General features: G+C 34.0%; 1 protein-coding gene across 1 annotated transcript in view; it reads left to right on the top strand.

The window, feature by feature from the left end:
- The window catches only part of ADAMTS20 (ADAM metallopeptidase with thrombospondin type 1 motif 20), a 194,318-nt gene that overhangs the window by 113,441 nt on the left and 53,203 nt on the right, over positions 1–27,674 (top strand). Inside the window, exon 29 of the mRNA XM_070454544.1 lies at positions 27,224–27,391. Within this exon, the coding sequence (XP_070310645.1) occupies positions 27,224–27,391 (168 nt within the window). The remainder of the gene's footprint in view (positions 1–27,223; positions 27,392–27,674) is intronic.

Consider the following 27,674-nt stretch of genomic DNA (forward strand, 5'->3'; position numbering starts at 1 on the left):
TTATTTGGAAAATAATTAACTCTGATTTTATATCCAAACCTGATGTATACACTTGTTTTGCTTCACCCAGGTCAAAGTTTTACAGTGAAATGTAAACCTGTTTCTATTCATCTATTTGAAGAATAGGTCAATTTCTAGTTCAGACTAAATTCATCTTTTTAGTCACTATGACTGATACAAAACAGCAGAGCATTTTAACTTTATGGGAAGATCTTAAATTGCTGCATTAGAATTAGAGAGATGTAACTTTTTGGTAACTAACAAAAGCATTTTGCTATGGAAAGCATTCACATAGTGCTTAAAATGTTCACTGACCATCTGCTATATCCTAGGGACTATACTGTCATGATAATATAAAGACGTATTTGTTACCCTATGTAGTTTACAATCTATTTGGAGAGATTTGAAGTCCTGTAAGAAGTCACTATAGATTTTTTTTTGTTAGTCGTTTTTGGGTGGAAATTCACTTTCTCTGTAGTATATCTGTTACATTTTCTTTTGTTTTATTGGTTTAATTATAAGCCTAGTCGTTAATAAGACTTAATCCATAGATTGCCGCCTTGGAATTTGCTTCAATTAGGACAGCAGACATAAAGGTTTTATTTTCCCTATTCATTCATGAATTCATTCATTCACAAAGCATTAAACATTTACTCATGGCTTCTGCTTTGTGTTATATATTGAAATTCATAAAATTAAGTGGTTTGAATCAGATCTTCTATATCAGGGATCAGCAAATTATCAAACCTGGCCCATTGTCTATTTTTATAAATAACTTTTATTGGAACACAGTCATGCACATTTTAAATGTATTATCTATGGCTGCTTTTGAGACTCTTAGACTCAATAGAGACTTTCTTTTACAATAGAGACTGGCCCTCAAAGCCTGAGATATTTACTACTTGGTCTTTCTGGGGAAAGTTTATTGATTCCTGTTCTATTTAATAAACATCATAAAACTTAAAAAATTTGACATACCTAAATTTATAGTATGTTGGAATTGCAAATATTCATTTGGGGTCAGTTTTAGATTTTTTCATCCTTAGTTTAATATTTTCAAATATTTTAAGGTTTATCAATCTTTTCTACATATTCACTATAGTATTTACATAATTTTGCCCCAGCTTTATTGAGATATGTAGTCATATTGTATAAGTTTAAGGTGTACAACCTCACACAATTTTGATTGTGTTGGAATGCATCAAATGCTATACTCCAATAATTTGTATCATGATGTTTCTTGGTATGTCATAAATGAAAAACTTGAATGTTCACTGAAGACCCTTTGCAGAGATAACTTTGTCAACCTCACAAAAACAAGTGACCAAGAAAACAATAATTTCAAATTACAAAATAGTAAAACAGAAATCTATAATTCTTCATTGTTTATTACATGTCTGTTCCACAAAGGAGTTCATTGATTAATTCAGTCTTTGCACTAGTAAAGAACTGTAAATTTTTTGATAAATTGAAGATGATTTTAAAAATTACAATAATTTTATTTATTAACTTTTAATAAAGTAAATATATATCATTAAAGTTCTTGGATTTCTTATTATATGAAGAATTTTAATCCTTAAATTAGCCTTTTATATTAAAAGGGATTAAGGGATCTGAAGTTTTATTGTTAAAACCAGTTATAACCTTTTAATTTACCTCTTTCAGTGTTGCTATGTATTAGCCAGATTTCAGAATACCTCTTTTTAACATGTCAGGTTAATATTCTTTAATGCATAACTTTAATTTCAGAAGATCATATTTGCTAGGTTAGAAAAGTAAGAAAATATGTGTATATGTATATAAGTATACATATATGAATGACATGAAATTTTAAACATTTTTCATTTTGAAGGAAAATTAAAATACCAATTGCTAAATAATTAAAATGTAGCTAGGAATAAAGTTTAAATATACATTTAAATTTTCTCCATATTGGAAACTTTGTGTTGTAACAATTTATAAGTATGATTAAAGAAAGAAAGAACGCTTAACATATATCTGTTAATGACTGCATTTTTGTGACTAGTCAATGTGAAATGATTGTATTTTAACCCTTGCTTATTAATGATGTGTTGTTGGCCTTGTGCTTTTCTTAATTCACATGTATGTTGTATTTTTATTCCTTGAACCAATACCTAAAATGTTTTAAGTCACTGAACCAATTCTGTATTGTAAAGAATGCCTCTTTTCTTTTGATGGTTTTTTTAAATAACAAATTGTTAATTTTTCTTATTAAACATTTAATTGTTGAATAGTATATGTTTTCATAATTTTACTGAGTATGTATATAAGCTACTGCTATTTTTATGTAATCCTATTAGAAACTATCATTGGTTTTTAAAAATAAGATATATTGTTGAACTATCAATTTTTAAATGCTAGGAATTTTAATATTCATATATTACAAATAAATAAAAATTTATGGTGTAAGCAAACTTAGTATATTAATAGATGTACTCATGCCCAGGATAGTCTTTAAAAGGTGAGTAAAATTTTTATTTTTCTTTTATAAAGTGAGGGGCACTACATGTAACATAACCTATTTTAGCAAATGCTCTTTAAATAAATTTATATTAATTTTTCTATATTTCCCCATAGGCCTCATTTAAGTGATTCATTTCCTATAATGTTTTCATTCTGTACATAAAATCAGTTCATATTTGGTAAGAAAATAATGTACATTCCATTGTTTTCTGGAGTTAATGATGATCCAACAGAAGTAAAGAGAATAATTTTTTCATTTAACATTGTTTTTTCTTCTAAAATTAAGAAAAAATATTTTTTACAAAGATGAAAGCTTGGTGCTTGAACCCTCTTGATCCTAGTGCTTTTCCAAAAGCATTTCTTTTTAAAATAGTACCTTCCTGTAGTATTGTGTTAAAACATATATATGTATACGTGTGTGTGTGTGTGTATGACTACATTTCTATTAAGATACAATGGAATGTGACAAATAAAAACACTTTCAGAAATGAGCATGGGGTAGCAGCATACACCTAGTAAATTTGCAGCTTGTCAGTTTAACAGTTTTGTGTTACAAAAGAACATTGAGGGTCTGAGTGGAGGGGTTGGGCTCCCGCTCAAGGTGGAATGCACTCAGAAAGGACCTTGTTACTGCCTCCATTGCTCCTAAGTCCAGCAGCAGCCAGGGGAATAAGGTAATGTGTGGGGAAATGGTTTCAAGAAGCTGTCAATTCTTTGTAAAGGGCAGTGTTCAGTAAAACCATAGTAACTGGTTATTTTCTTAAATTTGGAGAAGACACATATAAGTATAGCAAAGGGCTGGAAATCTACTTCATTACCAATTTATCATGGAAATCTACTGAAATAATGTTTCTATTGTTATATCTTCCAACATATCCTTCTAGAAAGCCTGAACTAGTATGATATATTCCATTACAACCTGGCAAGAGATGAGTGGTGTTGAAGTCTCTATGCTAGAAGAATACTTTAGTTTTTGTGTAATTGCAGCATCTTTTTCTCTTTTTTGTGTATGCAGAGATTTCATGCATCACCAAAAGGGAGGATATGGACTGATTTATAGTTTGCCATAGCTGTGATGCTTTGAAAACAGTTTTGGAGGCACAAATGGGCCTTGTAGTTTTGGCATGTGCAATCTAGGCAAAATTGAAGGAGACAATCTAATGATGAGAATGTAAAAAAGACATTTGTGTGTGTTTGGTTGAGTGAAGTTAGAATGTAATTTGAAATAACTAAAAAGTTAACTTTATCATTATAGTTTATAGTTAACTAAAAGTTTATATAGTTTATAGTTAACTATAGTTTGTAGTTAACTATATCATTAAATTGTGATATATATATTTTTCTTAATATTAAAAAATAGACAATCATGTTTCTGTTGAAATTCTATTTTTCCAGGCATAGTGCTTCAGAATATTTAAGAATCTCTGGAAATAGATTTTTAGATGTTTTAGAAGAACATAGTCTCAGTATTCTACAATATCTATGTGCTATATAAGACTATATATATGATATACAGGCATTATTAGCATATCTATTAGATACTCTGATTTTTTATTATAATTTTGTATCAACTTTTAGTAGCTTGAGAATAAGATTTAGGGCCTATATAATTCACAACAAAGTCAGACATTAATATTTTTAAAAGTCTATTTGACATTTCTAGACAATTTCTGATTTTTTAATTAATGTACATTCTCAGTAAAATAGTTTGATCATATACCCTTATATATTATTATATATCTATACATTACAAGCATAAACTAATATATAAATGTAATTTATGGAATAGATACAAATAAGAATTTGAGGATAAGATGGCTATTAATATATTTTTTATTTTATGGATAATAAAATTTCTATTTTTTCAATAGTGAGCTATTGTTATAGTCATCTCATTTTTAAAAAGTGGTAGAGTGTTTCATTATTTTCATTAGTTTGAAATCTTTGTTCAGCACAGTTAGTGGTTCAAAAGTCCGGTTTATTCCAATATGTGATTTCAATAGCTTCCATAGCTGAAAAAATTACTTTTGCAAAAGTGCATATCTCCATGTAGCATTACCACTGAATGTTCCTGTTATAAGGTAGTAATTCAATTTAAATTCAATATTCTAATTACTGAAAAAAATTTATTGAAATTTTACAAATTTCCATTTTCCATTGTCATTCACTTTTTGAAAAGTATTACACTAAAAGTAGTTATATCTTTGTATTTTAACAAATAGTGTTAAAACTCAGTGAAACTTTGAACAACTTGGAAAGAATTTAAACATATTAGAAAATTTTGCTCCAAAGTTTAAAAAATATACAATGGAGACTTTTTATAGTTGGCATATTTATGGTAACAAATTCCACAACACTAGAAATACTTCCAAGCATTTCAAAATGTTCTCTCCAGAGGAGAAGGATTTTAAAGAAGCAGTTATTATTATTATTTTTGCTGCACCAGGTCTTAGCTGTGGCATGTAAACTCTTAATTGAGGCATGAGGGCTCTAGTTCCCTGACCAGGGATTGAACCCAGATCCTCTGCATTGGGATTTCACTCTTAACCACCAGACCACCAGGGAAGTCCCCCAGAAGCACTGTTTTCTCATCCAGTGTTAAATGTCTCCTTTACCTTAAAGAGAAATTATGAGTCATTTGTTTTAAGTGACAGGTATCACATTTTTATCATTATCATAGAAAAAATCTGGCAAATTTTGGACAAGCCTCTTTTTGTAATAGAGTTAGTAGTTAATTCATCTTCATGAGCCCATTTGGTACTTTGAATACAATGTGTAAAACTCTGGAGAAGGGCATGACAACCCACTCCAGTATTCTTGCCTGGAGAATCCCATGGACAGAGAAGCCTGACAGGCTAGAGTCCATAGATTCACACAGAGTTGGACATGAGTGAAGTGATTTAGCACACTGGGCCTAAAACAGAAAAAAAGCAGCAGCAGTGTCATGACACCCATCTCATTAGAGTGTTACAAATGTATAAATGTGTAACTATAATCATTCATCTTTCTAAATGGGTGTGTGTGACATCTGGTGAGTACCCTGAAGGGGAGTTGCAAGTGATGATCTTCCTTCCAGGATACCTGATGTATTATATGCTTGACATATCAGGCTGACATATAACTCCATATAGTAAAGCTTATTTTCTTATTTTAGGTAGGAACAAATGTGAACAGAAATTATTTAAAATGTTTTGGGTGGGTACTCCATTGAATCACCTTGTCTCTGAGATACACTTAAAACTTAAAGGTTCAGTAACATCTCTAAAATCTCATACACTACAGAGTAAAGACTGGAATTATGTAATTTTTTTTTGATAGACGCGATCATCTGCTTCCTGGTTGTACTCCCCCACCCCTAAGATTGTACTTAAACACACCAATGTAGCTAAATCTAGTAGGAAGTTACTCTATGATGTCCTATTGTGATATGACCTTTGTACTAAAACTGGTATCATGTGATATAATTATATATATCATATTATATTCATATATTTTAGTTCAATGAAGGACTACAAAGTTTTTGGTAGATCACATAACAAATTCTTCTATACTAGTTGTAACTGTGCTCTAAGGTGACCCTCTAAGACCACTCTGAGCTATTTTCAATCTTCTTGACCTTTTGACATTTTGCAGTTGTGACCCAGGAAAACTGAGACTTTGGAAGTAACTATTGAAGGGAATGGTGGCTTCTGAGCTGCCCAAACATTCTCCCATCAATCCATTTAAGAAGAGTCCATCCTTAATAGGCACTGGGCTAAAAAAGCTAGAGATGAATAAGAATGACATACTCTATTCAAGGGACTCACAGTTCAGGGAGAAATAAATACACAAATAACTGCAACAAGGCAGAAATAAATGTCATGGAAAGTCAGAAAATATTATGTATCCAGTTGGAGAAACGTAAGACTTTCTGAAGAAGGCGTGAGCCCTGATAGAGACATAGGATTTAAATGGGAAAAGAGGTACCAGATTGGAGACCGCTCTGAGCAAAGCCAGAGGCCAAAACAGTAGTTTCATTTGACTGGTGTCAGTTGGTTTGTGAGAGACAAAGGGCAGGAATAAAGTTAGAACTATGAGTTGGGCCGCAGCAAGGAGGACCAATGAGTATTATACTTGAGAGTTTTAAAAGTCGAAAATTCTCTAAGTTTTTTTATATGCCATTGAATTTTTTGGAGTAGGATCACAATGGTGTTTTAGGAAGATTTATAATAGTCATTTCTCATCATGAAAACATTCAGAACATGAGAGACTAGAGCAATCCAGGACAGGACTCTTCTAAAAATTTAGGGTGATATTTAGGGACCATTCAGTTATTATCACATATTTACAGATGACTCAGAGCACTCAAACTGTAGTGGAGTAGATGAAGCCGGTAGAGGAGAGATTCATGGACCTACTGGACCTCACAAATGGGAGGAAAAGATGTATAAGAGAAAACCTTGTCAAGTACTTTATTGTCAAGATAATAAAGCTGAGAAAAGTCATGGTTGGTAATTATCAGATCAATTAAGTGTGGGTTTGGAGAGAGTAAACATTTGGGGCAATGAGTCAAGGACTTAAGAGTATTAGGATTTCAAACTGCAGATTGAAGAGCCCATTTGATGGTGTATAGCTTGGTATTAGTTTCATGTAAGAGAATATAATCTTGACTTCACCAACAGAAATATAATTTTTCATTTACCAAAAAAGCTTTCAAGCAATACTATTATTCTTAAACCTACTGAATCTTTAAATATTAAGTCTCTCCTACATCTTGAGATTAAGAGTTGTGGTAGCACCGCCTAGGTTTGTGTTAAAATTGCTATTGTTTAGCAGAGTAACTTTTGAAAAGTTACTTAACATTTCTAAGATTTTGTTTCTTAAAGTGTAAAATAGTGCCTATCTAAAGAGGACATTTTTTAGTATTAAAAGAAACAATAGGTAAAGTGGTTGACATAGGGCCCATTACTTAAAGATTTCATATATTTTGATTTGTATTATCACTGATCTACTAAGAAGTACTGGATATGCGTTAGTGATGCAGCACTATATGTGGAGGGTAAAAATACAAATGTATCAAGAGATAGAAGATAGTACATATTACAGCTGGTTAAGAAAAGACTAAAATGACATAAATTATACATTTAATTATGACTATCATAATTTTGAGACAAATGTTTCTTTTAATGTGTAATTTATCAACAGCAGGAAATATAACTCTAACCTAATTCCAGTTCAGTTCAGTTCAGTCACTCAGTCGTGTCAGACTCTAATGTGACCCCATGGACTGCAGCACACCAGGCCTCCCTGTCCATCACAAACTCCCGGAGTTTACTCAAACTCATGTCCATTGAGTTGCTGATGCCATCCAACCATCTCATCCTCTGTTGTCCCCTTCTCCTCCTGCCTTCAATCTTTCCCATCCAAAGGGTCTTTTCCAATGAGTCAGTTCTTCCCATCAGGTGGCCAAAGTACTGGAGTTCCAGCTTCAGCATCAGTCCTTCCAATGAATATTCAGGACTGATTTCCTTTAGGATGGACTGGTTGGATCTCCTTGCAGTCCAAGGGACTCTCAAGTGTCTTCTCCAACACCACAGTTCAAAAGCATCAATTCTTTGGTGCTCAGCTTTCTTTATGGTCCAACTCTCACATCCATACATGACTACTGGAAAAGCCCTAACCTTGACTAGAAGGACCTTTGTTGGCAGAGTAATGTCTCTGCTTTTTAATATGCTGTCTAGGTTGGTCATAACTTTCCTTCCAAGGAGTAAGCGTCTTAATTTCATGGCTGCAATCACCATCTGCAGTGATTTTGGAGCCCCCCAAAATAAAGTCTGCCACTGTTTCCACTGTTTCCCCCATCTATTGCCATGAAGTGATGGGAGCAGATGCCATGATCTTAGTTTTCTGAATGTTGAGTTTTAAGCCAACTTTTTTACTCTCCTCTTTCACTTTCATCAAGAGGCTCTTTAGTTCTTCTCCACTTTCTGCCATAAGGGTGGTGTCATCTGCATATCTGAGGTTATTGATATTTCTCCCGGCAATCTTGATTCCAGCTTGTGCTTCATCCAGCCCAGTGTTTCTCATGATGTACTCAGCATATAAGTTAAATAAGCAGGGTGACAATATACAGCCTTGACATACTCTTTTCTCTATTTGTAACCAGTCTGTTGTTCCATGTCCAGTTCTAACTGTTGCTCCCTGACCTGCATACAGATTTCTCAAGAGGCAGGTAAGATGGCCTGGTATTCCCATCTCCTTTAGAATTTTCCACAGTTTGTTGTGATCCACACAGTCAAAGGCTTTGGCATAGTCAATAAAGCAGAAATAGATGTTTCTTTGGAACTCTCTTGCTTTTTTGATAATCCAACAGATGTTGGCAATTTGATCTCAGGTTCCTCTGCCTTTTCTGAAACCAGCTTAAACATCTGGAAGTTCACGGTTCACATACTGTTGAAGCCTGGCTTGGAGAATTTTGAGCATTACTTTGCTAGCGTGTGAGATGAGTGCAATTGTTCAGTAGTTTGAGCATTCTTTGGCATTGCGTTTCTTTGGGATTGGAATGAAAACTGACCTTTTCCAGGTCAGTTTTCAACCTAGTTCCAAAATCTAAATAAAAACATAATTGGAAATACTGTGACAAGTAATCAGATTTCTGGGGAATTTGTCCCAGTTATTAAAATTGCCAGAAAAAGGCTCATCCACAGTAGAACCATTTTTGTTTATAGGCTGTAATTTTTTTCAGGGTATAAACATATTCAGGCTTCCCTTGTGGCTCAGTGGTAAACCATCCACCTGCAATCTAGGAGACAGATTTGATCCCTGGGTTGAGAAGATTCCCGGGGAGAAGGAAATGGCAGTCCACTCTGGTATTCTTGCCTAGAAAATCCCATGGACAGAGGAGCCAGGTGGGCTACAGTCCAAAGGGTCTCAGAAGATTTAAACGCAATTTAGCAACTAAACAACAACAATATAAGGATTCACAAAAGTTTCTTTCTTATTGTAGATTTTACCCATCATAAACAAACTGAAATATAATAATATTTGACAGGTAGAATCAAAAATCATTTTCTGTGATTAAATATTATTCACTATGTTTGGGATATCATTAAATACAGTGTGAGAAGTAAAATGTGCAAATTATACTGTATAAATGGTGATGTGTGCTCTGTGAGAATATAGTCTTTATAGGAGAATGAAAGAATAAAAGGAAATTTTTACTGCCACACTAATAAAAAATATTTCCATATTCTACCGCCAAAGTTTGCACCCTTCTATCTAAGGGAAACTTTTTTACTGTTTATTCTTAGGCCTTTGGAGCATTTTCACATCTCGAAATAGGGAAGATAACCAGGCTTGGCTTCTCCCACATCAGTGTCCAAACTCCAAAGAACAATAGGAGTTCATATGGGCTCGTGTTGCCAAGTCAGCATTTTGCTGCACGATCTTAACTTTAGATATAACCAGAAGATTGCATTCTTCTCATCTCTGCTGACCCACAGGGTACCCCATAGAATCAGGACAACAACATCAAAAATCTTGAGGAAAGAGATCTAAATTAGATGAAGCTTTCCTTTCTGTATAATTTTGTAGAACTAAAGTTCATCCAATTCTACCTCATTCAGATAACATAAACTGCATATTTAAATAATCTTTGTGTGTATTTGCTCATACATTTTTGCTATATAGCATTTATTCAGTAAACATTTATAGATATGGTTTCTGACCTTATTAAGTTTAGAATTCTCATTTATTCTTTATTTCAGCACCTTTAATGTGTATGCATACTTTGATAGAAAGTCTAGTTATTTTTGTTGATGCATAATTTAAACATGAAAATCATCCTAATTTTAAATTTCTATTGTGCTAAGAAGGATATGGTATTTATTTAGATATATTAAATAGGCCATTTAAGATTATAGTTATATTGAGAAGAGCTCTGGAGATTTTTTTTTTGTATGTTATGAAATTAAATATTTTCTTTAAGTTAAGAATCTGCCTGCAATGAGGGAGACCTGGGTTTGATCCTTGGGTTGGGAAGATTCCCCTGGAGAAGGGAAAGGCTACCCACTCCAGTATTCTGGTCTGGAGAATTCCATGGACTGGATAGTCCATGGGGCCACAAAGAGTCAGATACCACTGAATGACTTTCATTTTCACTTTCAAGTTTTTTTGACTGGGTCACTATCAAACTATGAGGATTTCTTTATAGTTACTTTTAAAGTCAAAATATGTAGAAACCTTGTAAATAAAACTCACTTCCTTATCTATAGGGGAAATGTTTCCATATAGAGTGCTTAGGAAATTTCTAGAAAATGTATTAAAGGAGAAATTAGTTGGAATGTTTTTATTTTACGTCTGTTGTAATAAAAAGCAGATTATTTTTTAAAAACTATTTTATCAGAAATTAAAATTTAAAAGTCTGGGAATAACTTCAGGATTTCATTTGACATTTATGTCATAGTAAATGAGGCAATATAAAACTATAAAATTTATTTGAAATTCTTAAGAATTAAAGGATGGCATGTTCTCCAACCAAAGGATGTCCTATAATTCACATGTACCGAATTTGCATTTTCTCGTTTTAGTAAATAATAAAATTTTTAAAATAAACCCCTAAGTATGTATATCTAAAGAGTTAGATTATTGTGATATTTGAAATTTTTAAAAGATACTGTTTTCTTACATTTTTGGGTATTATATCTTTAAAACTGGGAAAGACTTGCAATTTCCTCTTTCCTAACCTACTACACAAAGCATACGTTACTAAGTTCCTCATCTGAATTATACACAGTTTCTATATTGATGAACATTTCTAAAGGCTGGAGACTATACATAACACAACATAACCCACTTCTTTCTAGGAAAATTATGTGATTTCTGTTCTATATTTTGAGCTGAAATTGATATATATGAAATATCCATCTGTAACTCTCATTCTGCACCCTGAAGTAAGAATACATAAAATTCCTCCTCCACAGGGCAAATATTTGAAGGCAGCTCTTTTTTCTGTTTTCCTCATTAAATATATCTATTTTGTTCAGTTCTTCAATCATCACAATTGTCTTATCATTACTCTCGCAAAATCTGACATCTAGAATTTCATTCATTGGCAAAAATGGTCTAACTGTTAGGAATATAGGTAGAAAGAATATTGCCGCCTTTGATATGAACACTGTGCCCAATATAATCAATATTGCATCAAAATTCAGTTCCTAGCAGTCACCTAGCCCTTTTTTATACTAGTCTTACATCAGTATAAGCCTAATATGTATAGTATATGATAGGGTTATGAATCATTTTATTTATCTATAGCAGTAGATATTTTTAAGCACAAGTATAGAACATCTATTTTTCTGTAATATTTTGGATTCACATATCTTTTTAAATTCTTATATCTGAATTTTATTTTTTGATTTTTTTCCAGTGACAGGATTCATTTTATTTATTTTTAAAATTTTATTATTGGAGTATAATTGCTTTGCAATGTTGTGTAAGTTTTTCTGTCCAGCAGTGTGAATCAGCTATAAGTATACATATATCCCCGCCTCCCACGGGGCCTCCTCCGCCCCATGCCATCCCTCTAGATCATCGCAGAACTCTGTCTGAGCTCCTTGTGTTATACGAAACTTTCCATTATCTGTCTGTGTTACACATGGCAGTGTGTATCTGTCAATGTTACTCTCCCAATGTATCCATCTCCTCCCTCCCTTTGTATCCACATGTCCCTTCTCCAATCTGCATCTCTATTCCTGTCCTGCAAATACGTTCATCTGTACTGCTTTTCTCCACTCCACATGTATGCGTTAATATTTGATACTTGTTTTTCTCTTTCTGACATACGTCATTCTGTGTGACGGACTCTAGGTCCATCCACATCACTACCAATGAACCCAATTCATTTCTTTTTATGGCTGAGTAATATTCCATTGTATATATGTATCACAACTTCTTTATCCATTCATCTATTGATGAGCATTTAGGTTGCTTCCACATCCTGGCTTTTGTAAATAGTGCTGCAATGAACATTGGGGTACACGTGTCTCTTTCAATTATGGTTTTCTCAGATTATGAACCCAGTAGTGCAATTAGTGAGTCATATAATAGTACTATTTGTAGTTTTTTAAGGAACACCTATACTGTTCTCCATGGTGGCTGTGCCAATTTACATTCCCACCAATAGTGTAGGAGAGTTCTCTACTCCATACCCACTCCAGCATTTATGGTTTGTAGATTTTTTGATGATGGCCATTCTGACTGGATGAGGTGATACCTCTTTGTAATTTTGATTTGCATTTTTCTAATGAGTGATGTTGAACATCTTTTCATGTTGGCCATCTGTAGGTCTTCTTTGGAGAAATGTCTATTTAGGTCTTCCACCTATTTTTTGCTTGAGTTGTTTGTTTTTTTGATATTGAGTAGCATGAACTGCTTGTATATTTTGGAGAATAATCCTTTGTCAGTTAAATAAATCCTTCTAATTTTATGTCAAAAGTAAATTGGGAAGCATGCTTTTCATGTTTTCATAAAGTAATGAATAGTGTTCTCCATGCAGACTCAGTAGCTATGGCATGAGAGTTTAGTTGCTCCATGGCACATGGATCTTAGTTCCCTGACCAGGGATCAAACCCACGTCCCCTGTGTTGTAAAGCAGATTCTTAACCGCTGGACCAGCAGGGAAGTACCCCATATGAATTTTGATTCAGTCAATAGTTAGTTTTTCTCATGTCACTGTGAAGTCAAGTAGTGTACTTTGAAGCACTGCTCCTTTCTTGGATAACTCTTTGATTTTCCTAGAGTTAATTGCCTCCTTTAAAAATTTGCTTAGTTTTTTTTTTAAAGTGCCAATTATTATTTTTTCTCTCAAGTTTGAACAGTTATATAAAAGTTTTATGAATTTTTTTCCCCTAAATGCTCAGATAGTTTCTCTTTCCTAAACTCCTCCCAGAGCCACCCACCCCCAAACCCTGATCTTCTCCCTCTGATCTGGTTAGGATGAACTAAACTTGCTGATCATTCTCTCATCCTGTGAAGTCTTCTCACGCAATTTCTATTTGATGACTTTTTCTTGCATCTCATATACTTTCTTTTATTTGCTCTTTTATATGAAAACAGTTTTCCCTGTATCTTCTTGAAAGATGACAAATGGGAGATTCATGTTTCCTTTTGTGCAAATCTGAAAATGTTTTTAGTCAGTCCTCATAGTTCCTTGATAACTTGGCCAGTTATAGAATTCTAGCAGAAAAATAATTTCCCTCAGAATTTTAAGGCATTACCTGATTCTTTAGCCTTTTGAGAAATCTGGTGATTCTTTAAGTGCCTTTGACTCCATGCCTGTGCCAGTGAAACTTTTGGTATCCTTGTCCTTGTTATTCTGATATTGTGTGAAGTGGCTTAGGGTGTGTGTGTTTAAAATACAGTTTGTTCGGCATTCTGTGCTATCTATGTGCTGTGCTTAATCACGCAGTCGTGTCCGACTCTCTGTGACCCCATGGACTGTATCTCACCAGGCTCCTCTGTCCATGGAATTTCTTACAGCAAGAATACTGGAGTGGGTTGCCATTCCTTTCTCTGGGGATCTTCCCCACCCAGGGATTGAACCCAGGTCCCCCGCATTGCAGGTGGATTCTTATCATCTGAACCACCAGGGAAATCCATGGGCATTCTATCCTTTTCATCAAGGAGATTTGTGCTGAGAAAGTCAATTTTATTATTTCTTTGGAAATGTCTATGCAACTATTTTCTTTGTTTTTCTTTTCTTCAACGCTTTCTCATTGAATATTAGAGTTTTTGAATTGATCCTCTAGTTCATTTGTTTTTATTATCTTATTTTCTATCTCTATCATTTGGTTTTACTTAATCGGAAACTTTGTCAATGTCTAAGCCATCTCTTGAGTTATTAATGTTATTACATGTTTAATTATTCAAAATCTTTTCTCGCCTTCTCATTGTTTGGGGTCATACTAGTCTATTCTTTTGTCCATATAACATCTAGTCTTTCTCTCGTTAATTGTTTTTTTGAAGGGAGAGTCTTTCATAATTGTCTCTTTATCCTTTGGACCCTTTTTTTTAGGGTAAGAGTGGGAGTGGTTTTCTGGTTCTCCTAAGGAAGTTATTTTTTTTCCCCCCTAAAGTTGATAATCCTCTGAAGCTCATTCTTACTTAAGAGTCAGGCAATAGAGAATTGATATAAAACTGCATTTGGATCGAGTTTAGTGGCTGGTGATTTTCCCTCTAAGTCACTATTTTTAGATCTTTTCTCTTGGAGACTCCTGTTTCTCAAAGAAGGACCCTGGAATGCCTTGCCTGTGAGCAAGAGTACTAGGCGCCGAGAGACCAAGGGTCTAGAATTCAATGTGCAGAATTCCCTTATTTGTCCTCCAGCATCCTCAGCTCTGGGGGTCCCATGTTTAACTTCTCTGTAGAATAAATGCCTAATCTACCCTCATAGCTCAGTTGGTAAAGAACCCACTTGCAATGTAGGAGACCTTGGTTTGAATCATGGGTCAGAAAATCCGCTGGTGAAGGGATAGGCTACCCACTCCAGTACTCGTGGGCATCCCTTGTGGCTTAGCTGGAAAAGAATCCACCTGCAGTGTGGGAGACCTGGTTCGATCCCTGAGTCGGGAAGATCTCCTGGAGAAGGGAAAGGTTACACACTCCAGTATTTTGGCCTGGAGAATACCATGGACTATATAGTCCATGGGGTTGCAGAGTCAGACAGGATCGAGCGATTTTCACTCCCTGCCTAAAGAGCAGTGGAGGAGTTGTGGCTTTCCTTGTTTCATCCAGCTACTGAGCCACTCACTGGTCCTGCTGGTACAAGGTTGTCTCGCTTCACATTGGTCTTCTTTTCTCTTCTTGCATCTTTTCCAAATCTAGTTTATTTACTTTGATATTGTGGGTGGAAAAAGAAAATCGATCAGGGAGGGGAAATGAATACATATGGTCGCTTCACCATTTTTAACTGAAATTGATTATGGTTTTTTGACCATATGTCTATTCTCTTTCTATTGTCCTTTCTCTTCTTTCTCTCCACTCTGAAATAACTTGAGGTATGTCTGATGTGTTTTTTAGTATCTTGGTAAACAGAATTATTTTGCAGGAAAAATAAGATAGGGTCTTACTGAAATTCACTTGAAGTGGTTACCCTCCTTCTCTCACCTATGAATGAGTTGTAAAATATAAGAGCATTGAACAATGCAGCTGTTCCATTCAAGTGTTTAATAGAGAAACCTACACCATAGATTGTATTTTCATGACCTAGTTTGTATTTCCTGAGGATCTGGGAAAGGAAGAAAAAGACAGGGGAAAAGAGGTTTAATATGACTTTAGAGTATTGTGTCAAGCACTGTTTTAGATTCATTCATCCATTATCACCTTTAATCTCACAACCTCCCTGATGTGTAGGTGTTGTTATTGCCGCTTTATGATGAGAAAACTGAGGACCAGCAAGGTTAAGCATCTAGCCCAAGGCTGTTCAAGAGCTGACAGTTGAGGTTCAAGTGTAGGTCTGTGATTCTAATCTCATGTCTTTTTTATTATTCCATTTTCCACACCACAATAGTAAAAACTATAAAACCCAACTTTAAATTTTAGCATAATTTACTTTTATCTGATAAGGATAATTTTAAAATTAGCTTAAAATCACTCAGAATTAATCCCTATAACACTCTCTCACAAGTTTTATTGCATATCACAAATAGACATAAATAGGTGCTGTGGGTATTCTTCCTTTAATTTCAACTTTGACGTTTCCTTTATCGAAGCCCTCACAGAGCTCATTTTTTATTTCTCATGGGAGAGCTCTTGGTACATATTCCTTTTCAGACCCTTATACCCCTACTGGAAAGCAAACTTCTTGGCTTGACTTCTGTTAATTCCCACAGCTAGTGCAAAACATTTGAAGAAACTTGAAATGGTAAATCCTGCTATTTTGTTAGCACTTGATTTTAAGAATTTTGCAAATGTTACCATAGTAAGTAATGCCTTGAAAGTCAATATATTTTTAAAGGTATCAGTTAGTGTTTTTCTGATATTTTTCTGATCTCCTTAACTTTTTGTGGTCCACCCACACTGAATAGTTTTCTGCTTTGTTCCATTCAGGAAAGCAGATGCTCATGGTGAAGGGATAGAATGTAAGCTCACAGGGGATAGAATAGGAGTTGGTTTGCATCATGGAATGTGCCATACCACCTAACTAAAGTAATGTCCCAGTTGCTGTCATTTGTATAAAAACATCGAGAAAAAGTAAATGCACAATAATGGCCCATAACAAATTGTTAAAAATAGACAAGATTTATATTATTCTCATATTGGCAATGACATTTTTTTTCTTCCCTCAATTCAGTCAGTGTAGTAACTCAGTAGTGTCTGACTATTTGCGACCCCAAGGAATGCACCACGCCAGGCCTCCCTGTCCATCACCAACTCCCAGAGTTTACTCAAACTCATGTCCATTGACTCAATGATGCCATCCAACCATCTCATCTGCTGTTGTCCCCTTCTCTTCCTGCCTTAAATGTTTCCCAGCATCAGGGTCTTTTCCAGTGAGTCAGTTCTTCACACCAGGTGGCCAAAGTATTGGAGTTTCAGTTTCAGCATCAGTCCTCCCAATGAATATTCAGGACTGATTTCCTTCAGGATTGACAGGTTGGAACTCCTTGTAGTCCAATGGACTTTCAAGAATCTTCTCCAACACCACAGTTCAAAAACATCAATTCTTTGGCGCTCAGCTTTCTTTATAGTCCAATTCTCACATCCATACATGACTCCTGGAAAAACTAGACAGACCTTTGTTGGCAAAGTAATGTCTCTGCTTTTTAATATACTGTCTAGATTGGTCGTAACTTTTCTTCCAAAGAGTAAGTGGCTTTTAATTTCATGGCTGCAATCACCAACTGCACTGATTTTTGAAGTCCAAAAAATTAAAATCTCTGCCACTGTTTCCACTGTTCCCCATCTATTTGCCATGACGTAATGGGAACAGATGCCGTGATCTTAGTTTTCTGAATGTTGAGTTTTAAGCCAAGTTTTTCACTCTCCTCTTTCACTTTCATCAAGAGGCTCTTTAGTTCTTCTTCGCTTTCTGCCATAAGGGTGGTGTCATCTGCAAATCTGAGGTTATAGATATTTCTCCCAGCAATCTTGATTCCAGCTTGTGCTTCATCCAGCCCAGTGTTTCTCTTGTATTCTGCATATAAGTTAAATAAGCAGGGTGACAATATACAGCCTTGACGTACTCCTTCTCCTATTTGGAACCAGTCTGTTGTTCCATGTCCAGTTCTAACTGCTGCTTTCTGATCTGCATACAGATTTCTCATGAGGCAAGTCCAGTGGTCTGGTAGTCCCATCTCTTGAAGAATTTTCCACAGTTTGTTGTGATCCACACAGTCAAAGGCTTTGACATAGTCAATAAAGCAGAAATAGACGTCTTTCTGGAACTCTCTTACTTTTTCGATGATCCAACAGATTTTAGCAATCGACCTCTGCCTTTTCTAAATACAGCTTGAACATGTGGAAGTTCACAGTTCACGTACTGTTGAAGCCTGGCTTGGAGAATTTTGAGCATTACTTTACTAGCGTATGAGATGAGTGCAGTTGTGCGGTAGTTTTGAGCATTCTTTGGCATTGCCTTTCTTAGGGATTGGAATGAAAACTGACATTTTTCAGTCCTGTGGCCATATAATTGTGTTACTCAGAGAGTCAATAAAATCTCTGAACAGGAACTCTTTAGATGAGTTCCACTTGCTAAGCAGATTTTATAGAGGAGTCTCAAGTGTGCATTACTCTTTTGTAATACACACAAACCATGCTATTAGAAAGTTAAAATAATAAACTATAAGCTTTAAATTAATAGCAGTCTTTCTTGATAATTTTTTGCTAGTGCTTACATTTTGAATTAGAATTACATTTACTGTTGCTTCTAGTGCAATAAACCTGAGTTCAGTAACTTATGTTTCTGGGTTTGTAATGACTGTTTGTCAAGTCTTATTGTTGAAGAAAATGAATCCAATTATTGAATATTTTAGTTATCATTTACTGGGATGATTTTTCATTCTGATTTTCTAATATTTGTGTGTGGAAAATAATATATGATAAGTGAAAATTTCTGTATAAAGTACTTGCTTGAGTTAATGCAATTTTGCTTTGGGTTTTACATTTAAAAATGAAAATAATCACAAAACTTTTCCATATATAGTAAATTATCTTTAAATATTACTTTCGATTGAATTAGCCAAATGAATTATGCATGAGATAATCATGTTGCATTGATTAGCTTTGAACTGTAAATGTATTTTGTGTGTGTACATAAATATAAACATATATACTCAAAAATAAAATTTTAGAACATGAAATAGAAATGTAAGTGTTCTATTTTTATGATGATATAAATGTAGTGAAAATTTATTGGATATATTTCTTATTAAGCATATGTTTCTTTGTCCTTTAAGTTGAAACTCAAACGTCTTTGCAAATAAACCTGACCTGAAATATTTTAGATGTCTGAATTTGCAAATTTTAAATATAATCAGATGCAGTACAACTGAATGAAATATTTCAGTAGTACATGTTTTGGAAACCAAATGCTGTCTTAGGTTGTTAAAGCTACATAGTCAAAGGGTGTCTGTAACAGGTTAAAAAGGAAATTTTCAGACTCCATTAAACTTTAAAACTCTAAGTATAATCTTTCAGGAAATACTGTGAATGGGGTCCCTGTTGATAGATTTAGTATCTTACTCCTTACTGCACATATGCATTGAATTAAAGGAACAGTAGCAGTACTATTTTATAGAGTTGACACTACATTTAATATGCATATTTTGACTTTTTTGTGTGTGTGCTTCTGTTTAAACACAGAGGTGCTCTACTATACTTTGGCTGTTTCTTGCTATGTTAATGTTTTACTTCTCTAATAATTTAGGCGCTCAATTTTAAATAGTATTCTACCATTGTAGGGAATGCCCTTAATTACAAAGTAGTTGTACAAGATTCATATCTAACATTTTTCTGTGCATGCATGAGTGCTAAGTTGCTTCAGTTATGTCCCACTCTGTGTACCACTATGGACTATAGCTCCCCAGGCTCCTCTGTCCACGGGATTCTCCAGGCAGGAATGGTGGAGTGCATTGCCATACCCTGTTCCAGGGGATCTTCCTGCCACAGGGATCAAATCCATGTCTCTTGTGTCCCCTGCATTGGCAGAAGAGGGTTTTTTTGTTTTTGTTTTTGTTTTACTAGTGCCACCTGGGAAACCCACAATTTTTTCTGTAGTGGGGCTTTTCTTTTAGATAGATAGTTATCATTGGCTTCCTGAAATTTCAAAAACCACGCTGCTCCTGGGTTTAAGTTTGGCCTGTTTTGTTGTTTGTTTGTTTAGCTTCTTTATTCTTAAAAATCAGAAAGAAAAAATGAAACATATATAGTGTTTTATTCAGCAGGATATCTAATTTCTGGTCTGTTTGACCTGAAGCTCTATTACTTCCCTTTGTAATATGTCATTTCATAGACAAATCTTTTGTTACAAATCTTGTGTTACAAAGACATTTAACATGATCACCAAAATGTCATTCTAAAAAGTTCTCTAGAAAAATAATGATCAAAGATATCAAAAATTTTAAATTTAGCTCTGCTACAGAAGTATATGATAGTTTAGTTTTGAAAAGTACAAAACAAAGATAAATAATACATATTCTTACAGTGAGAAATCCATTGATGCTTTTGGAGTTGCCACAAGGACTAAGAAAAACACAACTAATCATCTCAAATTGTTTCAAGAAAGACACTTCAAATACCTGATTATGTTTTTAGCTACCATGATATGTTTGTGTTTAAATCTACATCACTCCATTTTATTCCTTGTAAATTGATGCTTTTCATTCAGTTGCACTTGTCTGGATGGAAAGTATTTTGGGTTTGTAGTAAGAAGGTGTATTGAATGACTGCATTTCTGTGAGTTTAGCTCTCCTAAAACAGACTCTGTGTGAACCCCTTTGTCACTTGGGAGCAGATTCTTCTCGGTTGTCTGAAGAAATTAGCTAATATCTGCCACACCATAAGCAATCAGGTAGACATGACATCCAGTCATCTGGCTGTGAGCTTTTACTTTTTCAACTAACAACTGTGAACCTTGCTGTATATGACACAAAGAGATGATGCAATATCTAGAAATAAAGTAAAAAATTGTTTCTTCATCAGATTGCCTAATGACTTAAGAATTAGTTTCGAAAAGCAATCAGAAAAGTCCAAAAATTTTGAAAAGCAAAGATAAATTGATTAATAGGGCTTCCCTTGTGACTCAGATAGTAAAGAATCTGCCTGCAATGTGGGAGACCTGGGTTTGATTCCTGGATTGGGGAGATCCCCCAGAGAAGGGAAAGGCTACCTACTCTAGTATTCTTGCCTGGAGAATGCCGTAGACAGAGGAGCCTGGCGAGCTACGGTCCATGTGGTCGCAAAGAGTCAGACATGACTAAGTGACTAACACTTTCACTTTCAACTTATTTATATTCAGTTTTATATTTCCTTGTTAATCATTTTTTGTTTAACATCATTACAAAACTAAAGTCAAGGTATTTCTGATAGCTGAAAAACCAAATATCATAAGTTTAACCATCCCTGAAATGGTTTGTGAAAAAGTGTAATATTGAATAAAATGTTTATAATAGTACTGTCAAATTTTGATAATAGTTTAATATTTTACTTATCAGAATTGAAGAAGAGTGTTAAGGAAGCTGTACTTTTATTGTTACAAGATACTTCTAGTTATGATGAATTGACCATGAAAGACTAACTCTGCTCACTTTAAAAATGGGGTTATCACCAAATTTACTGACTGAAGTCCATTTAGAAAACTGGAAATTATTTAGGCTATATATCAAATTAATTTAGAAATTTTAAATTGAAAACCAAGAATCTATATGAATTGCTATTTTTCTTTAAAATATGTACTTTCACTGATTGGTTGCTTATCTTGATAGTCATTAAAAATATTTAATATAGAACTTGCAGTTGATGTTAGAGCTCTTTTCTAATATTAGGTATTTATAATAATAATTTTCAAATATGAAGAATCAAATGTTAGTTTTAATACTTATCCTTAGAGTTATTTAGCTAAAGTTTACATAAGGAACATAGAAACAAAAATATATTCCTTCATTCATAGAGAATACTATGCAGGAGCAATGAAATAAACATTTCTAGTCAAATTTCTAGTCTAGATACTTTGCTAAATGTATTTATAAATTGTATGTTAGTCACTCTGTGTTGTCTGACTCTTTGCAACCCCATGGCCTGTAGTCTGTCAGGCTCCTTCTAGTCAAATTTAATTAAAATAATTAATAATTAATTCTTACACTTTGCTTGTTATTCAGTAGGCCAAATTTTATGTTCTTTTTTTTTATCTACTTAGCTAAAATTGAGGGCGACCACTGCTATGTAAAATAAGCATTAAACTTAAAATATATCATCTAAATCAGCTCATGTGCCACCAGTGAAATAGCTATTATTTTAGAAGACCTATGGTTCATGGTACACAGGAATTAACTTCTTCCTTTGAAAAGAAGAATAGTTCATAACACATTTAGTTAGAAACAAGTGATTCTGGGTTCTTTCTATTTTTCATGATTTCCTACAGTAGGTCTGTTCCCAGGAGAATTTATAGTCTAGCAGGTAAATGAGACATGGAACAGGTAACTGAGTATTGAGGTATAAAAGCTGTGTAACAGCCACACCTAATCTAGTCTGGGCTCTGATATTAGCGAAGGAGAGAAGGAATGCGATTTAAAATTTAGCACTGAAAAATTTATAGGGATGCAATGAAGAAAGGTGTTAGGATCAGAGGAAATGACATGTATAAAGGTCCTGATCTGAGGATGACTAAAGCATTTTCCAGGAAACTATATTCTTTATGTCATCTTCCCATTCTCTTTTACATTATGAGAGACATTTTCAAGGTTGTCCTTCATGTAATCAACATTATATTTTGCAGGATTCTTTATTAATTTTAATTTACTTTTGCATTTTGCTGTAGCTTTATAAATTCTTTAGAGTTTTCTGAGTTTGGCCATTTCTCTTGTGTAAAAAATCCCTTTCTCCTCACCTTTGTGTCATGTCATGACATGTGTTCAGTTGTGTTCGACTCTCTGTGACCCCATGGGCTGTATGTAGCCTGCCAGGCTCCTCTGTCTGTGGAAGTTTGCAGGCAAGAATAATGGAGTGGGTTGCCATTTCCTCCTCCATTCCTTACCTTTACCCAGAACTTTATATGAAATAGTTATTCTTTTACTAATATTACATATGAAAAATAGAGGTTGAATGAGATTTAAACAATTACCTAAAGTCACCCAGTTTGTGGTCAATAAAAGGCAATTTACACATGGCTAATGTACAGTGTAATAGTTACTTTTCAGGGCTATTTTTTTTTTTCTAATTAGGATACAAACTAATTAACCCAGTGTCAGTCTGCTTCCCACTACTTTCAGAGATGATAGAGACCTAGATCACCATTAAAATTTACGAAAGTCTAATGTGTGTGCACACGCACACACACACACACACACACACACAGACCCCATGGTTTTCCATTTCCTAGAACTGGAGCTAGGTGAACTTCATCTCCTTATTTTATTTTGTCTTGCACTTTAAGTTTGTAGAATTAATCAACAAGTTTCTCACAAATTGTCTATTTATTCTTCTATAGTATCCTTATATGTAAATAAACAGAGCAATAGTCCACATTTATAATATCGGAAGGAATCTTACTCTGTAATTATATACAACTTCACTTGAAAAACTAGACTTGTTCCAAAGTTAATCATGTGAGAATGGACTCATTAATTCCAACTGTGCATTTTGGGATTGAATGTGCCATCCAGCCTTCACAATTCTGGATATTCCATTGCATTTTTAGGGCTTGCAAATTCTACATTTGTTTCAAATGTTCTGTTTTCATTAAATAGGCACGTGTCTTCACCTAACTTATAAGAATAGTCAATTCAGGTTACTTGTGTTTAATGTCACCACTTCCTGTAACTACTCCTGTACAGTATTTACAGAAAAATCTCAGAAGGAGATTGTCTGTCAAAGGTGTAGAGGTGATTTTTAAAGAAAAAAATTCTGAGAAGCATGCTGGAAATGAGTTATAGAGTGTTAATATATCTTCAAGGAGATAAAATTGTATCAGGGACATAAAATAGAGAAAAGCAATGAAAAGAATTACTGGATCCCAGAGAAAAGAACAGCCAAGTTGAGTCTTTCTACCATATAAGCTATTTTTTTAGAATCTTTACAACTCAGAATGTATTGCGGTTTGAGAGAAGGAAAGTAATATTTCACTACTTATTTACAGTGTGACTGCCTCATTCCAACTAAAACATGACTCTTTGCATAACATATTCTCTTACTTAAATCCCCACATGAAATTCATCAGACATGACAAAATAATATATGTATTCCTTTTCAGATCCTGGGGAAAGAGTTCTTTAAAAGTGTTATTGAAGCATAATTTACTTAGCAATTCTTTGATTTTATATTTTTTGTCTATCTTTCCTAGAAGACCTTGAGTTTAATACCAATGAGTATATTTCATGGAAATATAAGCTGTTTTAATAAATCATTTTAGAGTTTAATAAAAACAAATTAGAACTGCTTGCACCCAGGATCAACATCAATTAATCAGCTGATATTTATTGTACCTACCAGTTGTGGGTCACCTGGGTAATCTAAAAGGTCCTTGACTTGTAAACTTTGGGTAGATAAAGAATGTGACAAAAATAGAAAATGATGAGGTGCTAAAAGGAGAGTGAGACAGAAGAGTTCAGAGAAGTGAATGATATGTGTCCATGGAGTTGACTTTAAGCTTTAAAGATAAATACTATTTAGAAACACCAGGGCAAGTGAGTAGTCCAGGTAAAAGGAAATAATATCAATCAGGCATTGTTGTGAGTGAAGATGTCACCTTAAAGGGAAAGTAATCATATTATGCCCACTTAGAGCAAAGGTTGTGTATTGAAAAGAAACAGAATACGAGATTGGAGAGGGATGTTGACTGAAATTTGGTGGATCAAGAAGGCAAAGAAGAATGTAAGTTTGGTTTACTATTAAAGACAATAAGGATGCATTGTCAGTTCTTGAGCAAAGAGAAAAAGCAGTATGCTTAAAATTATGTTTAACGATAGTCTTGGTTACAGATTAGAATAACAAAGAAGAGAAAGAATCAAAGGAGACTTTAAGTTAGAGGAGGAGAAGCCAGTCTTCACTTTAGTAGTGAACTAGAGTGTCACAGTTTACGTTCCATACAAAGGTGTTGCTTATAGAGGAAATGCATTGTTCATTCTAAAGTAGTATCTTTGGCTGAATGTCTCCTCTTGTGTTACATAGTTTCGTAAGTGAATTGGTCATTCTTATAAGAAATATCAACAATTTACTGCGTGTTTACTGTGAGATTCTTGGATTCCTGGCAATGATAAAAGAACTATGAGAATGCTGAAAAACGGAGATACAAGGGCAATGTATAGAAAAGACACATCAAACAAATATATAAGACCATCCACCTTTGCCCATCAACAAACCTACATCTTCAAGACTGAGTTTAAATATCACATCTTCCTGAGTGCTTTCCAAATATCCCATAAAGAAATGGCTAATTTTCATGATTGTGTTAATTTAATCATAAATTTTATTGTATTATTTTAATGGTTTTTTACTGTCTTGTATTTTTATTCTGATCTTTACTGAGTAATATTATTTAAGATGTACTCTGGCATTATTCATTTAATAGGTGGTATGTGTCATCTGGATTATAAGCACTTTGAGGATAAATCAAAGGCAAGAGTTGTTTAACGAGTCTATATTTATATGCTACTTTTGGTATATGATAGAAACTCAATAATATTCATAGAAAGAATAAAATAATAAATGTTTTTCCATCTTCCGTAAGTATTGCTGTATTCATATCATGAATATTCACAGATGATTACTGTTTAAAAGGGACATTTAGGGAGAGTCATGAATGCTCTTTTGTTCAAAAGGTCACAATTGAAAAGTTAGAAAACATAATATGAACCTGAGAAGAAAAGCTTTCTTTGTGTGTGTGTGTGTGTGTGTTAAAATGCAGCTTAATATATTTTTAATTGAAGTATAGTTGATTTACAATGCTGTATTTGTTTCAAGTGTAAAGCACAGTGATTCAGTTATACATACATGTGTATCTATTATTTTTCAGATTCTTTTCCCTTATAGGTTAATACAGAATTTTGAGTATAGTTCTCTGTACTATTTGTGAACATGTACGTATACTCCCTGATAATATATGCCTGGTATTCAACAGCATGTGATTTTTAAAAGTTTAGTATACTTTATACTAAAAGTTTAGCATACTTTATACTAAAGTACAAAATATGTTATATTGTTTGAAAAAATAAACACTGAAGTCAAGAAGCAGGCAGGGAAGTGGCTAAGATAAACAGCCAGGAGAAGTACATCATAAAGAAAGGTAGATATGAAAGAGAAGATCAATAGCAAGAAAGAATGAACACAATACAATTTGTGAAGATCCATTAGCAATTCACACAGAATTAAGAATGTTTTAAGTCACACATAAGGGTGTAGGTGTTAATGGCAAGAGAACATCTCAGACATGGTAATAAGTCTTAATAATCAAGGCAACAAGTTCAATTAATTGCCTATTCAAATGGGAAATAGCATTGCAAATTTAATAAAGGTAAATTATCCTCAAACTATTCATTTTTTAATTTAAAATATTTAGGCAACTTATAGTCTATATTAGATATGCAGTCTTTGAACTCACACATAAAATGCGTAATATATTATCTAATGTTCTCAGAACTCAGTATATGTTTCTAAATGAAACCATATGTGACCAGCTATCCCAGAAGAATGACAGGAGTTATCTGGAATCCATGTCTTCTTAGCTTAACTCTTCCCTGGTGCATATATCATGCTGAAAATTATCAACATCCTGAGAGTTGGAGGGTTTGTGTTGGAATGATACCATTGCCAGATTGATTAAAAGAAAAAAAAATCAACTGAATCATGCTTAAAAAAAATAAATTTGGAGGATTTTCCTGGTGGTCTGGTGGTTAAGAATCTGCCTTCCAATGCAGCAGATGCAGGTTCAATCCCTGGTCGTGGAACTAAGACCCACACGTTATGATACAGCTAACCCCTCTTGCCATAACTGGAGAGTCGTGTGTTGTAACTAGAGTCTGTGCACTGCAATGAAAGATCCCGCTTGCCACAGTTGAGACCCAATGCTGCCAAGTAAATTAATGCATTGAAAAAAAATTTCTGCTTTCTCATATTTTCCTACATTGAGAGTTTTTTTTTTAACATTCAAAACATAGTTTGCACTGTGGCAAGACATATAGGGTTAAAAATAGAGTAGGACATGACTGTACAAAATTGAAAGCAAGTTTTTTATTGGAATATGTGTGGTAATGGTAGGTAGTTGCAGATAGTCTTTAACCTTAAAAGATCTAAAGCATTTATGTGCCAGAAGAGTGCTTGGTGTATGGTAGATAATCAATACTTTTTATAAAATAAATGATTACCTTATGATACCAACATCGATTTATGGTCTAGGGCAGACTGGCAAATTTTAAATTCTCTCCTTGGAAATATCAAAGTATAATTTGATGAAAATATCAAAGCAATGATGTTTTGATTGTTTCATTTCCCGCTTCTTATAGATAAATCAGTCAAGATAAAATGAGTAAATGCATTCATATTTACCTTCCAGTGCTCAGCTTCCTGTGGTAAAGGTTTAAAATACCGTGAGGTGCTTTGCATTGACCAATTCCATGGGAAATTAGAAGAAAAATATTGCAGTCATCTACGGAAACCTCGAACACATAAAGCTTGTAGATCTGTCGGATGCCCTTCATGGAAAGCCAACAGATGGAAGGAGGTATGTAAGGTGTTTTATGGTTATGTATGTATTCTTGTGTTTAAAAATAAAATCTTAATTCACTCTGCATGCTTTCAATAACCTTGAAACTTTTATGCCACTAAATGTGTTTTATTCTATTACACATTTTTTTTCACACTATGCTCTGAATTGATACTATACAGTGTTAACACATTTGCTAAGTTCATAGTTTAATAAAAAAAATTAGTCTTGATTATTTTGGGGGCTATAAACTTTACAAGAAATTCTGTTACTGAATACTAGGGAGGCTACCAATGATTAT

The sequence above is a fragment of the Odocoileus virginianus genome, chromosome 24 (assembly GCF_023699985.2).
Source record: "Odocoileus virginianus isolate 20LAN1187 ecotype Illinois chromosome 24, Ovbor_1.2, whole genome shotgun sequence".
NCBI lineage: Eukaryota > Metazoa > Chordata > Mammalia > Artiodactyla > Cervidae > Odocoileus > Odocoileus virginianus.